We start from the raw sequence: 16,986 nt of genomic DNA on the forward strand, positions 1-16,986 counted from the left end.
AGCCATCAGAAAGGATGAATATCTATCAATTACATTGATGTGGATGGAACTAGAGGATATTATGCTGAGTGAAATAAGTCATAAATAGGAGAAAGACCATTATCATAGGGTTTCACTCATATGTGGAATATAATAAATAGCGAAAGGGACCATAAGGGAAGGGGCGAAACTGAGTGGGGAAAATTTAGAGAGGAAGACAAACCATGAGAGACTTCTGATTCTGGGAAACAAAGGATTACAGAAGGGGAGGTGGCTGGGGGGATAGGGTAACGGGTGACAGGCATTAAGGAGGGCACATGATGTGATGAGTACTGGGTGTTATACTATATGTTGGCAAATTGAACTTAAAGAAAAATTAACATTAACATTAAAAAGAAGTATGTTATGATTTTGTTTAAAGTCTGCCGAAAATATGATTTTGTTTAAAGTCTCCCTAGCAAATGTTAAAGAATGATGAAATACCCTCTTCAGATTTTCATCATTCTGGAGAGTCAGCATTGGGAGGCCTCTTAGATGTTTTTTAATCTAATCCTTATGCAATGAAAAAGTATATTCCACAGGTTCCACTTCAAATTCAGATTAGAAGCTTGCTTCATTAAAACAGTCACTGTTGGGGGGGGGGGGGGTCCCTGGGTGGCTCAGTGGTTTAGTGCCTGCCTTTGGCCCTGAGCATGATCCTGGAGTCTCGGGATTGAGTCCCACATCAGGCTCCCTGCATGGAGCCTGCTTCTCCCTCTGCCTGTGTCTCTAGCTCTCACATGAATAAATACAAAAAAATCTTAAAAAGAAAAAAAAAAAAACAGTCACTGTGGGAAAGTTCCTTCTCAAACTCAACCAAAATCTTCCTTCTAACTCCGTGATTCACAAGTGAGGCAATTTTGCCCCCAGGGAGCATTTGTCAATATCTGTAGACATTTTTGGTTGCCATAACTGGGGGTAGGGTACTTCTGGCATCTAGGAGAAGCCAGAGATGCTTTCTAACACCCTACAATACATACAAGACATTCTTCTATCTCCTGCCAACAAAGAATTATCTGATCCCAAATGTCAACAGTGCCATTGAGAGACCCTATTCCAACTCCTGATTGTTGATCCTAGGAAGACTTTTGAAGAAGCACAAGTCAACTATTTTGTCCCCATATGTGGCACATTTTTTAAAAATGTAATTCTCGGGATCCCTGGGTGGCGCAGCGGTTTGGCGCCTGCCTTTGGCCCAGGGCGCGATCCTGGAGACCCGGGATCGAATCCCACGTCGGGCTCCCGGTGCATGGAGTCTGCTTCTCCCTCTGCCTGTGTCTCTGCCTCTCTCTCTCTCTCTGTGACTATCAGAAATAAATTTTAAAAAATGCAAAAAAAAAGAATACTTAAAAATGTAATTCTCTGTATTACTCAGATATTGCCACAAAAATGGTATGTAACAAATGACGCCAAAAGTTTTTTTTTTTTAGATTTTATTTATTCATGAGAGACAGAGACAGAGAGAGAGAGAGAGAGAGAGAGGCAGAGACACAGGCAGAGGGAGAAGCAGGCTCCATGCAGGGAGCCCGATGCAGGGCTCGATCCTGGGACCCCAGGATCAGGCCCTGGGCCGAAGGCGGTGCTAAGCCACTGAGCCACCTGAGCTGCCCTGCTCATCGTTATGAAAAATATCTCTGGGAGTTTTTCTAGGAAAAAAAAAAAAAGAAACACAAAAAACACCAAAAGTAGTTTTTTTTTAAGATTTTATTTATTTATTCATGAGAGAGAGACACACACACAGAGAGGCAGAGACACAGGAAGAGGGAGAAGCAGGCTCCATTCAGGAAGCCCGATGTGAGACTCAATCCCGGGTCTCTGGAATCATGCTCTGAGCCAAAGGCAGACGCTCAACCACTGAGCCACCCAGGCATCCCCAAAAATACCAAAAATTAAAGGCAGCAGTGGATTAAGAAAATAAGGACTGACTCATACGTGAAGAAGAAACAAGGCCTGAAGAGAAATGAGAAGCAGAAGGCATCAGCCTGCCTGAGCCATGCAGGGGTCAGCAGGCACTGGCCATTTGGCTGTGTGGCAAAGGAGATAGCAGGGTCTCAGAATGTGGCCTGGAACATATCGGAAGGAGCCACTAAGTCCTAGAGCCACAAACTGAATCATTCTTTCAGCCAAACTCAGTGAAGCAATCCACTGAGCTGCCTGTTTGCACGCTATGTGAAGATGGCTACCTGTGCTTTGCATAAGAGGTAACATATCCCAGGCTACTTAGTCTCTAACTGGCCAAGATTTAATGAAAGGACAATCCAACATAATTTTCCATTCTCAGTTACTTGAGCAGCTTGAAGGAAAGACCATTACACTACTGATATAATGAAAATACAAAATGGAAAAAATATTTGATGACAACACTGATGACATACTACAGCATATGGAATACCCCTGTGTCATAAGCAGTGGCAGTTATAATTTATTATAAGAAATTAAGATTCTAATACATTCAGAAAAGAATAAGAATTGCATATTAAGCTCTATTGTTAAAAGTTTTTTTGTATCATTAATAGATGTTATATTTTTTCTTTTTTTTTTTTAAAAAAGATTTTATTTATTTATTCATGAGAGACACAGAGAGAGAGGCAGAGACATAGGCAGAGAAAGAAGCAGGCTCCTCACAGGGAGCCTGATGTGGGACTCGATCCCCGGATTGGGATCACACCTTGAGCCAAAGGCAAATGCTCAACCACTGACCCCCCCAGGAATCCCGATGTTATATTTTTTCTACCACTTTGGAATTAGTAATGTAGTTAATCAAGATAATCCTGCCTACAAAGAGCTTTCATTTAGAAGTCTAAACATGTAACAGACTTGACATATTATAAAGATTATACTTAAAATATCGTGGCAAAAAAATGAATGAATGAAAAAAAACCTCACTGGGTTACAATACCAAGGATTTATTCTCATGCTCATTGGTCTAAAGGCTGACTGTGCTTTGGCTGATTAAGGCTGGGCTCAGCCTGGGCAGCACTGCTGTAGGCTACTGGTACAGGTGGGTTTGACTCCTCACTGCAGCTGCAACACAGGTGTGCTCTATACATGTTCATTCTGAGGTCGAGGTCAAGTGGGCATTAACTATGTAGGACATGTTCTCATGGCACATGACCAGAGTTCAAAAGCACAGACCCAACCATGCAAGTGGTATTTTAGCTTCTGATTTACCTTACATTCACCAATTAACCAACTGAAGCCACATAACTGAGTTCAATCTTGGGGCAGAGAAGTACATCCAGGCCACCATGAAGCCATATAAGAATGTGGATGTATAATTCTATAAAAGGGAATGACAAATTGGGACAAAAATGTAATATCCTATATTCCTCTTACTCCTATTTTCCTTCAAGTTCAACATTCCTTTTCCTTCAATCAGTCCTCTTAAGACATGGTTTCTAGATCTTTCATCATACTCACAAGTTCTTTTGTACCAATTTTAGTTCCACAGTATTCCTGTCAAATTACAATGCTCCGAACTGAACATGATACTCCACATGGGGTCTGACCGGTACTGATTTCTCCTAGTGAGTGGCTAAAAAGCTTACCATACCTAGACAGGAACACTGCCAAGAAAATGTAAATGAAATGATTTGGGGAAGTTTTTTTTAAGATTTGAGAAAGAGAAAGCGTGAGCACACATGCATACATGAACAGGGGGAGGGGCAAAAGGAGAGGGAGAGAGTCTCAAGCAGACTTCCTGCTCAGCAGGGAGTCCCACAACTACTACTATGATGGCAACAACATGATGCTTGAGCTCAGGACCCTAAGATCATGACCTGAGCTGAAATCAAGGGTCAGTCAATCCACTGAGCCACCCAGGTGCCCCTGATTTAGGGAAGTTTTAAAAATAAAATATTAGCTACCTTTCTAATTGAGTACTAAAGATATTTTTCTTCTAAAGCATAAGAGAGACAATTCAGAGTGATAAATCCAGATTCCACATAAAGAAATTATCCTCTAAATTCTGTTTTTTAATTTCAAGAACCGAATTCTCTACCCCGATAAGAACAAATTCTCTTTAGGCCATTTTACAGTTTATTAGATCACTTAAATATATACTCTCTAAATTAATTTCATTTAATTCATTACAACTCTGAGCTAGGCATTACTTTTGTTCTTCCTGAAAGATAAGGAAATTGAGGGGTAGACAGAAGTCCAGTACTTCCTTTGTTCAGGGAACAATGTCTTTCTTACCTCTAGGCCAGAAGGGAAACACCTCTTCCCTCCACCTGGAACATTCCTCCCTGACAACCTCCTTCTTTTGCCTGCCTTACTATTATTCATCCTTTCAGTTTCTACTCAAATAACACTTCCTCCACAAGCTGTGCAGAGTTTTCATTTTTTCAATCGATATTTGAGACCATGTAGTGTTAAAGGACTCCAAAAGGTGCTGGAGTGAACAAAACACAGTTCTTGCATTTAAAAGGCTTAGCATCCAGCTTGGAGAGACAGACATAAATAACTACACAGTTGACCAATTAATTACAAGTGCAGAAAGTACTACAAAAAGAGAAGCACCATATCATCTGAGTGTGAGTTAGAGCTTGACTTTTGTGAGCTCATGGCTCTTCCTCATCATAGCATTTATCACACTGTATAATAATTAGCTTTGTCTTTATTCCCCACTATGAGTGGAAAATACAGGCATTAACTAAACTGTATTGTCATAGCTTGGTATAACTTCTGTTTACTAAAAACACTAATACTCATGTGTAGAATGAGTGATTAAATGATCAAATGGACCTGCCCAAAATACTAAATTAATGAACCAGAATAAGACTTGAACTTAGGACTCCAATTTCCATATTTTGCCTTTATATAGCATTAATAATAAATGGGAATGATTCTAAGAAAAGGTAATGCCAGCCTGCTATGCAACTACAAATAATAATTAACTTATACATACATATTTATAAACTATGCCTACCTGTAACAAAAAAACCTATGTACACACAGGTATCACAGTGAATCTCTGATACTAACATAAATATACTAATTAGTGACCCCATAGGCCTATTTATTCTGATTACTATTTAGGCATTTGTAATGAAATATGTTAAACCAACATATAAACTTACAGATTTAACTGACAAATTAAAAATGAGCTCATGCCTAAATAAGTGGTAACAATAGCAGTTATAAATAATACATATAACAAACACATATATATATATATTTATATATATATAAATTTGGGGTTATTTTAAAATGCAATGAAAAGTAATTTCTTAAACTTAGAATTCAAAGTTTATGCTCCAAAGAATGATGCTACAACAAATAAGAAACTCTTGCATATGGTAAAGTAACTATTTTTTTAACTATAAAGTAACTGTATACATATATATTCACAGCATGGTCAGCCTGCCATCTTAACAGCTAAAGACATTAGAATACTTTATTTTCTTTTGAATAATGAATTTTCTCTTGAATTTAAAGAAACTGCAAACACAACCCTCAAACTGCTAGCACCCTGTCCTTTCACTTTCTTCCAAAAGAATCATTTTAAGCTAGTCTTATGAAAGGGAATTAGCACCATCTAGTGAAAGAAGCTAGCCAAAAAATAAATTCCATTAGGGGAATGCTACTTGAACCAAAAGAAAATTGCTCATGTAGCAGTATAATAGACCACTTCCAGAAAATATAGAAAACTATAGCAGTAGTACCCTTCTGATTATGTTTCGTTCATTTATATTGGACTCTCATAGATGTTAACTATTAACATTACATTTATTATAAAAACCTAATATTCAGGATGCCTGGGTAGTTTAGCAGTTGAGCATCTGCCTTCTGCTCAGGGTGTAATCCTGGGGTCCAGGGATCAAGTTCCGCAGAAGGCCCACTGCGGGGAGCCTGCTTCTCCCTCTGCCTATGTCTCTGCCTCTCTGTGTGTCTCTCATGAATAAATAAATACACTCTTTAAAAAAAAAACCCTAATACTTATTATAATCCATCTAAAAACTGTCAGAAATGTACTAATTATGGAATGCTTAAAATGAAAAAAATTTGCTTTGTTGGAGGAACCACTAAATAATTCCAATCTATGAACTTGTAGCCAGATGTAATGAGCCCTGACTTAGTTCTTAGAAAGGAGAAACCTTTAAAAGTCATTACACATTTTTGTACAGGGAAGATCATTTTGGAGACTCCATACAGGATAGACTCATACGAAAAGTGTGTTGAGGAAAGACTAACCAGTTGAGGGTTGGTGGAAGTCATCTAGACAGGAGATTCCAAGGCCTGGACTAAAATAAGGAGCAAGAGTCTACTGGGTTTAAGGATCACTATAATAAGAAGGATGATTAAACTATTATAGCAGTTTTTAAAATCTGACTTACCTTCCTATATCTGGTTCTATTATTACCTTAAACTGTAATAAAATACTCACTTTTTTTTGGTCTTATTTTCTCTACTAGAGGGTAAGCTCCTTGAGGACAGAAATTCCTTCAGTATATGTGTTAAATAAATAATATTTAATTAATAGAATATGCACATGGGGTGAATTAATTTAATAATATAGCTTGTGGAGATAAAAAATACAGTGGCATTTTCTTAATACTATTTTTAAAGATTCCTCTTGAAAATTTAAGAGAAATTTTACATTAATTATGTACACTACCAACTCTCATGATCACTGCATCATGATGACAATTTTTACTTGGTGAATGAAAAAGCAGTTTGAAATGAGTTGGTCCTTTTATACTGCATCTTTGTATAAAAAGGGCAACTCATCTATTTTATCATTTTTTCCTCTCAACTTCTTTCTTTGAAGAATATAGCATGATTTATTTTTAAATATTCAAAAGCAGGAAACCATTAATTTTTTTCAGATACATTCATGAGAATAAAAGTCTCGTGTTTTACCTTCAAAACAAAACATGTATACATGTTAAAAACTTAGTTTTCAAACCTGGTTAACCTAGGGAATTAATAACACAAGATCAGAGCATTAGTTACCTGTGGAGGAAAAACAAAGAAACAAGGGACTCTAAGTTCTCTGTTAATGTTCTAGTTTTTAAGAAAAAGAGAAGATGGGTTGTTATTATTTAAATGATATATTTAAATATACATTTTAGATGCATAACATTATATTAAACTAGAAAGCATTTTTTTCTCCTCTCAATTTCAAAATTCAGTTATACTGCCTATCCCAAAAAGGGGCCAAAATGACTAATTAAACACTAGGGCTCATACTGAAGATAAATACAAACTAATACAAATCAAAAAGCATACAGCCTATAAAAATTCACATATAACACATCAACTACACAACACTATTAATATAGTAAAATAAAAAATTATATATGCTAAATTCCACCCTAAAATTATAAAATACTGTCACCAAAATTTTTATTTTCCTATGCCCTTTACTTCTGATGTCTAATAGTATTTTGCCTTTAGAAGGTATCACATAAATTTATATTCACTCAAATTCCTAAGCCAGAGACCTCCTATACAGATGATCATCGAGACTAGAAGACTGAACCTTCACAACTAGTAGGCACATACCTGAATTTAGGAAGAACTGGGGAGAGTCTCCATGAATGCCTACTGTGCCTGGTCCCAAGGAGTCGGAAAGGGTATTTACAAAAGCAAATACTCCACTCATGATTCCAAAGCCCAAGCCAGAAACTAAAAAGGAAGAAACACATTGTTAGACCCTTTTCATGCTATGATTTCTCTTCAAATCAAGTTTCCAAGGACTAGAGAATACTATTTTGAAGGGGAAAAGGCACAGAGACTGTTGGAGAAGTAGTGGAAGGCTGGCTCAGGAAAGTTAAGTGCTTAGCTAAATGATAAACAGGGGATAGTGCAAAAGTAAGGGAAATGAACAGTGGAATATAGCAAAGAAATGAAAAAAGAAAATTATTAGAAAGGCACAGAAACAATATGTGAGACCGAGGACACAATGCTGAAGTTTTGGCTTTGGTTTATGATAACAGTCTGTAGAATTAAGTTTGAGGGCTTAAAAGTAGAACTGAAAGGGATGACTGTGTATCACAGAAAGTAATCCCTGGGTCAAACTAGGGTGATTCAATTTAGGGATCTAGATCTAATATTTAAAACATAATATTGAAAGAAAAACCTGCAGAGGTATTAACTGTATTAATATGAAAAGTTGTCCTACTACAGCCAAAGTTATGGTAACCACCCAGAGAATATAACAGTAACATCACTCAAAAACTATTAACTAGAGTATATGCATATTAAAAACTCAACTTTCAAACCTGGTTAATATTTAATGGACATACAGATCACCTATAATTACTTCCCTTTACATAATGGTCCTGGAAAGCTAGAAATAAACAACACACACCAAAAGGCAAAGGCAAAAATAAAATACTATTTAAAATCTACAAAGATGAGGCACCTAGGTGCCTCAGTCTGTTAAGTCTCTAACTTTTGATTTCAGCTCAGGTCATAATCTCAGGGTCCATGGGATCAAGCCCCATGTTGAGCTCAGTGCTCTGCCAAGGAGTCTGCTGGAGCTTCTCTTTCTCTTCCTATCCCTCTGCTCCTCCCCTCAACCTCCACTCCTGCCCACAGATGCATGTGTGCACCTGTACACTGTCTCTCTCTCTCTCTCTCTCTCTCTCTCTCTCAAATGGGTAAATCTATTTTTTAAAATAATCTACAAAGATATAAAAAATAAAAATGGTTTTTATGTCAAGTCTGGTTTTTTTCTCTTAATGACACCATGCAGTTCCAACTTACCATAGGCTAGCAATCGCATAGAAGGTGCTGTCTCATCTGGGTTTATACTCTTCAAACCCTCACTGGCTTTTCTAAAATAAAACCATAGAGGTTTTTTTAGAGAGAAAGCAGTATATCAGGAAAATATGCAAGATATTTCAAAATCTAGACACTTACTAAGGCTCCTGATCAGGTTATACTTTACATCTAAAATATATTTAAATACCTTTAACTATAGGGAGTGGATGGTTACCCCAGGAGAGCTGGCTGGGGAGATGGGTTAAATAGGTGATGGGGTGCACTTGTGATGAGAACTGGGTGATGTATGGAAGTGTTGAATCACTGTATTATAGAAATGAAACTAGTATTACCTTATATGATAACTGGAATAAAAGTAAAACCTAAAAGAATAAATCAAATTGAATCCATTTAAACAAAACCCAGCAATTTTTCAATTAACTAAAATCAACTAAAATTTTCACACAACTCTTGCCTTTTATCTGACTTTTGACATAGAAGAGAAAAAATAAGAAAAACATAAGTAAACAAGCCACCAGGGATTGAATTAGTAAGAAAAAAAGCAATGGTTCTGACTACTTTCTGAGCTCGATAAATATTTAATTCAATATCCTATGGCCTCTTATCACTTCAAATTTTTCTCTCCAGAGTACTATATCTTCAATCCCAGTTTGTTGGTACTTTGTATTACCTTCCACATAGGCTATAGCTATTTTGCTACTCTCTCTTTTACCTTCCACTGCATAGAACTTAAGTTATACTCATTCTCCAAAGTCTCATTGAGTCAGCAGCTTCTCAAAGAATTCACCTCTACCAATGATTGGTAATCGCTAATCTCTCCTTACTCTTAAATCCTAGAATGCCCATCGTCTGAGCCCTCATATGGGTAATCATATGGTCTTCAGATGATAAAATATTCTACAGATTTGTTTCATATTCCAATCAGGCTTCAGGGGAGAATTAATCAGAGGAGAATAAAATGCTACCCTCAGAAAAGGAGATAAATGAGTATCTATATTAAACGTTAAAATACTGCTCAATAAGAAATGATCTTCAGAGTGATATTTGTACTTCTGTTGTGAACAATTCATAAACTTGAGTCCATGCTCCCATGCAGATGTGTTAGGTAGGAATGCAAAGTGTGGCTGTCAGTTCTACTATTGTCACTATTTGTTGGTTAGAAACTCTGCAACAGTGATCCTGACTCAAAGGATATTTACATTTACAAGAGGGTATATTTGTTAAAGCAATAAAGAAACCAAATACTTTAGATTGAGTTTTCACTAAGTGCTGAAACAAAATGAGCTAGGTTAACTCTAACAGTAGAAAATTAACCAGAACATATTTACATTCTGAGTATTGTGTTAATTTAAATTTCAAGGTATGAATATTCAGTATAGTTGGTCTATTAATTACATAAATATATAAATATCATTGATTACTTTAAATAAAAGCAATGCAGAATTCACTCAAAATAATAAATATAATGAAAAAGGCCTTTTGCTTTTCTAGACTCGAAAGAAACAACCTGCCACTTCAGAGCTCTCCATTTAGAAGTATTATTTGGTAGGAAGGACATTAATCAAAACTTAAGTGGCTATATCATCTTTCTCTGGAGCAGTAACCAACTAAAATGTTTCATTTTCCTAAATAAAATAAAATAACCTGTCACAGGAATGCTGTTAAAGACTAAAGCTTAAAAAAAAATAAAAAAAAAAAAAGACTAAAGCTTAGAGACATATATGGCAGTAATAATCTCTATCAACAAATGGACATAATGGTACAACAAAATCAAATTTAGGGGGATTTGTTTTATATAAGCTGCTCAATAATGATTAAAAGCAAAGTACTGCTATCACAAATGTATGAAATACATAAATTCAAAAGTTTAATAAACTTCTTCATTCTGTGTTGCAAGTTTGTGAGAGCGAAGGTCTATAGCATTAACAGTTCTCAATGCTAACATTAGGATGAAAAAGTAGAAAACACCATTAGTTTCCATGTTCCTGATGGATAGAACACATGATTGATGATGACAGTGTTTTTAATTTGACCATTTTACTGAAGTGGAAAATTCTCTGTTTGCATTTGTTACTCTTTCCAAGAACAAAGAAGAAAAAGTCCAATTTTTAAAATATAAATTTTGTGGGGCACCTGGGTGACTTAATAGGTTAAGCATCTGCCTTTGGCTCAGTTTGTGATCTCAGGGTCCTGGGATGGAGCCCTGTGTCAGGCTCCCTGCTCAGCAGGGAGTCTGCTTCTCCCACCACCTCTGCACCCCACCCTTGCTCATGCTCTCTAATAAATAAATAAAATCTAAAAAAAAAAATTTGTAGTAATGATTACCTTAACACTTTTCTATAAATGGAAGATTTTCTAAAATAAGGAAACATGGTATCGGCATTATAAGACAAACCTGGATTAAATTACAAAAGTTTCAATTCAAGCCAAAAAAAATTTTTTTTAAAGATTATTTATTTATTCATGAGAGACACACAGAGAGAGAAAGGCAGAGACACAGGCAGAGGGAAAAGCAAGCTCCATGCAAGGAGCCTGATGTGGGACTGGATCTCAGGTCTCCGGAATCACGCCCTGGACTGAAGGCGGCGCTAAACCTTTGAGCCACCCAGGCTGCCCCAAAAAAGATTTTTTTAGAAGATTTTATTTATTTGAGACAGAGAGAGTGTAAGCACAAGCAGGGTGAGGGACAGAGAGAGAAGCAGACTCCCTGCTAAGCAGGGAGCCTGATATGGAGCTTGATCTTAGGACTCTGGGATCATGACCCGAGCTGAAAGCAGACGGTTAACCAACTGAGCCACCCAGGTGCCCCAAGGCAAAAAATGTTTAATGTATGTTTTAGGCAATGTATGCAACCATAATTTGGATTTTTAAAGAAATTACTATAGGAACGCCTATCGCTTATGGCTACATGCCAGTTTCTTACAGTACAACTCTTTGCTAGACAGAAAGTTACAATTTGTTTATTCGTTCTTCAAGATGAAGTACTGTTCCCAAGGCCTGACCCATGAAATAAATCTATATTAGATTGCAGTGATATTTTGATTAAATTCCATGTGTGTAAAAAAAGTGCTACAAATTGTCCACATTTAATCTTGGCACCAAATTCAGATAGCAAAAAATATGACTGCAGCAGTACTTTAAAGAAAACCTACTTTGGAAGTGGAGAGTTAAAATATTAATTAAACCAAAGTTTCTATATTTGAATGTAGTGCAGCATATGAGAGCAACTTAAACGTATTTATGTCATGAATAAGGTATCTTAATAATTCACAAACTTATTTTAACATATAACTACAGGACAGCCAACATGTCTGAAATCTGCTAGAAAAATACTGTACAATAATCCTAAGGCCTGGTGAAGATACATTTTGCAATGGCAAGTAGACACCTGTTAACAAAGGTTTGTCCTATTATCTGATTGCTAATTTCCAAAGGCCCGTTCAGAGGAATAAACATGGTTTCCCTAGAAGGCCAAAGAGGCTTCTTTGAACTTACTGGGCCTTGATTGACCTGTAATTCCCTCCCCATATGTCCCCAATCCCCCACTACCTTCATTAAAAATGGCAACCTATGTTCAGCTTGTAGTCCTTTAGAACTATAGGACAGTACCAATAAAAGGATCTATTCAAATTCTAGATAGAATACACACACACACGAAAAAAAACAGATGGTAAAGAACGGCAGATTTAGTCGTTCCACGTAAGTTGGATTTTAGAACCTAAAGTCCTAAGGGGTTATTTTTAAGATTTTATTTATTTGAGAGACAGAGATAGTGACAGAGAAGGCAAGAGAAAACATGAGCGGGGAGGAGGGGGAGAAGCAGACTCCCAGCTGAGCAAGGAGCCTGACACCAGGCTCAATCCCAGGACCCTGAAATCATGATCTGAGCAGAAGGCAGATGCTTAGCCGACTGAACCACCCACGTGCCCCCTAAGGGGTTATTAAACCCATGTCCCTAAACTGTAAAAATCTATTCAAAATTGGGCCTCTCAAAATTAGAACCAACATATGTGAAAATGCAAAAACAACATGAGCCAGAGATATTGCCGATAGGAAAAAACCAGTGCAACCTGAGCCTAAATAAGAGTACAGTGCCCAGGGGCACCTGGGTGGCTCAGTGGTTGAGCATCTGCCTTCAACTCAGGTAGTGATCCTGGGGTCCTGGGATCAAGTCCTGCATTGGGCTCCCCACAGGGAGCCTGCTTCGCCCTCCGCCTCTGTCTCTCATGAATAAATAAAATCTTAAAAAAAAAAAAAAGTACAGTGCCCAAGCAAGGGTGGGAAGGGCCACTGCTCTCTGTACTGCTTCGACCACAGCAGGTTACCGTGGGGCATCCTAAGCCCAGGGAAACTCCAGTTAATAACAAAAAGCGGCATGTTGACTGAGGAACAGAGAGGGAAAAAGTTTAGAAGCCACATCAATGTCTTCTGAGGGCCAGGTGAAGAAATGAGGTATGTGTAGCCTTGAAAGACACAAGATGACAACCACGTAATAGAGATTTCTTTTGGCTATGTGGGGCACAGGACAGAAAGAGGAAGATTTTGATTACCTTAATATCTTCTACAGTTAAAATTTTGGAATGAAAGTAACTGCTGCATACCAGAAACATTCAACCACAGCTGAGTAGATGGTCCATCTGTTAAGGATTGTATTCCTGTGGAAACTTAAATTAACTGTTCATATTTGGTTGTTGCTCTTTAACGTTTCCAGAAATTGATGGGAATTTCATTTTTAAACCTTTCCTAAGACTTTTGCTTCTAAGCACTGGCTTCCTGATTTGCTATTTGTAATTAAAATTACTTCATTATTAAATTTCAATGCCTGTTATTAAAAGCAACAAGTAAGGGGGTGCCTGGGTGGCTCAGTCAGTCAAACATCCAACTCTTGGTTTTGGCTCAGGTCATGATCTCAAGGTCATGAGATCTACACTCAGCATGGAGTCTGCTTGTGATTCTCTCCCCCTCTGCCCCTTACCCCCTCTCTCTAAAACAAATCTTTTAAAGAAGAAAAAAGCGCTAAGTAGGGGCATCTGGGTGGCCCAGTCGATTAAGCCTGACTCTTGATTTTGGCTCAGATCATGACCTCAGGGTACTGAGACGGAGCCCCAAGGTGGGATCCACTAACTGGGAGCCTGCTTAAGAATCCTTCTTTCTGCCCCTCCCTTCTTCGTGAAATAAGTAAATAAAATCTTTAAACACAGCAAGTAAATAATATAGAAGGCCCTGCATACTGGCAAGAACAAATTATCAGAAGCCTATTACAAGAGATGTTATTGAAGTTTTCTCTTGGCAAAATGTATGAAATTTGTGGTATGCCTTAATTATCTCATTTGCAGAATTACAAAAGGACACTTATCACTTTATTAAGCCTTACTACGTACTCAAAGCCAACCTCATGACTGCCTGAAAGAAAATAGTTCCAAGTTCAAACTGTGTTTCAAATCTGTGGTTTCATGTGAGGTCCTCAAGGATCCTACAGGTGACCTACTTCCTGGCCTGAAAAGGGAACCATGGTTTCTTTTTAAATATATTTTTCTATTGTAGATATGAAATATCACAAAATAAACTCCTGCTTTTCCCTAATGCAGTCAAAATAATGGCAGGCATAATCTCCATAAGAATTATTTATTTAGAGTGATGGCAAAGAGAAGCACACATAAATTCTAAGCTAGAATCGTTTTTTCTTGTTTCAGTGACTATTTCTCTAGCTTATTTTTCCGCAGGGCACATATTATCTTCTAGCATATAACGTATTTTTTTATTCATCCAGTGTTGTCTCTTTCCACTCTAATATAATCTCCATGAAGACAGATTATCTTTTAATCATCATGTATCCCCAGTGCCTAGGATAGTGCCTGACACTGAGTAAATTCTCAAGAATATTTTTTGAATGAGTAAAGAAATGTCCATAAGCTAAAATACTCAATATTTGCAAGGCACCTGGGTGGTTCAGTTGGTTGAGCCCCCAACTCTTGATTTCAGCTCAGGTTATGATCTCAGCATTGTGGGATCAAGTTCCATTCCCTTGGCAGGGAATCTGGTTCAGGTTCTCTCTCTCTCCCCCTGACCACCCTCCCCCATCACGCACACAGTCTCTCTAAAATAAATAAACTTAAGAAAAATACTTGTATTTTCAGGCTGGAAATATACAATCCCTTGACTTTCAACTCTGTATGAAGGCACAGACTCTCAAATGCCACACTATATTAATGTTTCAAACTACTAAATCTAAATCAAGTATAAATGGAAAAAAGGTAAAGCAAACGTTTAACTTACTTTAAAAGTTTATAATACACAAACCGAAACAGTTCTTGGATAAGGACTGAGACTAACACTCCCAAGATCAGCAGATATTTCTGTATTGGTCCATCTTTGTTGGCAGTAATGGTTCTTGCCACGAACCAAAAAAGGGAGGAAAACAGCAGAGACACCAACCAGAAAAAAGCTCTGAAAATTAGAGGGGGTAAAAAGCATAATGAATAGGATTAATAATGATTTAAAAGTGAAAAAAAAAAAAACAAATAAACCTTACTTGAGAAGGAAGAGATTTCCTGACTCTTTAATAAAGCAGAGGGGGTGGGGAGAGTCCTCATAAGTGATCCCCTGGATTAATTGTTCTTAATGGTTCATTTTCCCTGGTGAGATGAACATGCAGTCCAAAAGCAATGTGAGGTTTTTCCTATCATTTTTTTTTTTTTTTCCAGCGGCCCTGCTGCTTCTAAGTACACCTACAGACTATCTGCCAAGGACTGTCTGGCTAGAAACTTGGTTATTTGCTGCTACTCTCCCTATTTAATGCTTTGTCCATCCATATATAAATATCTCTCCCCCCCCCACAAACATCCACATCTCTATTAACACAGTGATTAGCATAAAATTCAGAGGTTGAACACCTGTTGAAATCTAAGCGAGCTTTCCAGGCCTGGCTTGTACAACATACCTGTGGATTTTAATGATTGTTAACAACAAGCTTTGCAAACCTTTTGCCCAAATCTCCATTTGTTTTCAAATGACACCTGTGATGCAGCACTTTCAGTACAGCAGCAGCTCAGAAAAGGTGGTTATCACCGGCCTACCACGGCTGGGCTGTTTCTCCTCGTACTAAGACTCAAAGGTGGAGGGGGCCGTGGGAAGCCCCGGAAACGCTGCCAGACGGGTGAAAACCGGGATTATGACCACAGTCGCCGCCAGAGTTCACTATTTACCAAGCTCCTGCAGAGATGCACTGACAGGTGCTTCCGTTTTCACGGGTTTCCACCCTCTGGGTGTACACCTGGATCACCTGGGGAGCTTTAAAAGAAAAAAATCCGTAGCCCGAATCCCACCCCCTGGCCGTGGCGATGCGGCTGGTCTCGGCAGGGCCGGGCAGGGGCGTTGTTACGGCCCCAAGCCCCAGGTGCTAACGTGCTCGCAACCCCTTTGGGACTGATTACAGATGCCTGCGACAGTCTGAGGGAAACTAGGGACCCCCTCCGTAAAATAAAACACGAATATTTAAGTTCACCCACGATTTTTGATACGATTTTAATGGCTTCACAACTCGGGCCCACCCGCAGACCCTCGGCGCACGGTCCGGCGCCCCGCAGCCCGCCCCGTGGGGTCCCGCCGACCTCGGAGGACCGGGGGCGCCGGGGGCGGGCTCGCGGCTCTCCCCGCCCGACCCTCCTCGCGTCCACAGCCGACAAGGTCGAGCCGCTGCGGGGGGGGGGGGGGGCCCGGGTCCGGGGTTTCCCGGAGCAACCGCCTCACCCGATGATGAGGAAGATGACGCGCAACGGCTCGGTGGCGATGGTGAAGATGTAAAGCGCCAGCGCGGGCCCGAAGGCAATGAAGGCGCAGCCGAAGAACACAGCCGCCGTCATGGCGACCGCGGGAGCCGGCCCGGAGGCCTGGCGAGGACGCGAGCTGCGCCGGGCGCCCACGGAGCCGAGCGGGGCGCGGGGCCGCCGGCGGGGAGCGGCGGAGGGGCGGGAGGAGGGGGCTGGGGGGGCTGGGGACGGCTGGGGGGCGAGGCGGGGCGCCGCGGAGACTGGGGGGACGGGGCGGAGCGCGGCGGAGGGAGCGGGAGGCGGTGGGGGCGCTGCGGGGCGGGGCGCCGCGGAGACGGCGGGAACGGGGCGGAGCGCGGCGGAGGGGGCTGGAGGGGGCAGGAGGAGGGGCTGGAGGAGGGGCTGGAGGAGGGGCTGGAGGAGGGGCTGGAGGAGGGGCTGGAGGAGGGGCTGGAGGAGGGGCTGG

General features: G+C 39.6%; 1 protein-coding gene across 2 annotated transcripts in view; it reads right to left on the reverse strand.

The window, feature by feature from the left end:
- APH1B (aph-1 homolog B, gamma-secretase subunit) overlaps window positions 1-16,731 on the reverse strand; it is a 35,517-nt gene extending 18,786 nt beyond the window's left edge. For both annotated transcript variants that reach the window (XM_055319943.1, XM_055319942.1), the window contains exons 1-4: window positions 16,501-16,731; window positions 15,028-15,198; window positions 8,734-8,804; window positions 7,528-7,650 (exon numbers count right to left, since the gene is read on the reverse strand). In XM_055319943.1, coding sequence (XP_055175918.1) covers window positions 7,528-7,650; window positions 8,734-8,804; window positions 15,028-15,198; window positions 16,501-16,613 — 478 coding nt within the window. In that variant the 5' untranslated portion in view covers window positions 16,614-16,731. The remainder of the gene's footprint in view (window positions 1-7,527; window positions 7,651-8,733; window positions 8,805-15,027; window positions 15,199-16,500) is intronic.
- Window positions 16,732-16,986: the final 255 nt, after the last annotated feature.

The sequence above is a fragment of the Nyctereutes procyonoides genome, unplaced genomic scaffold (assembly GCF_905146905.1).
Source record: "Nyctereutes procyonoides isolate TBG_1078 unplaced genomic scaffold, NYPRO_anot_genome, whole genome shotgun sequence".
Classification (NCBI taxonomy): Eukaryota; Metazoa; Chordata; class Mammalia; order Carnivora; family Canidae; genus Nyctereutes; species Nyctereutes procyonoides.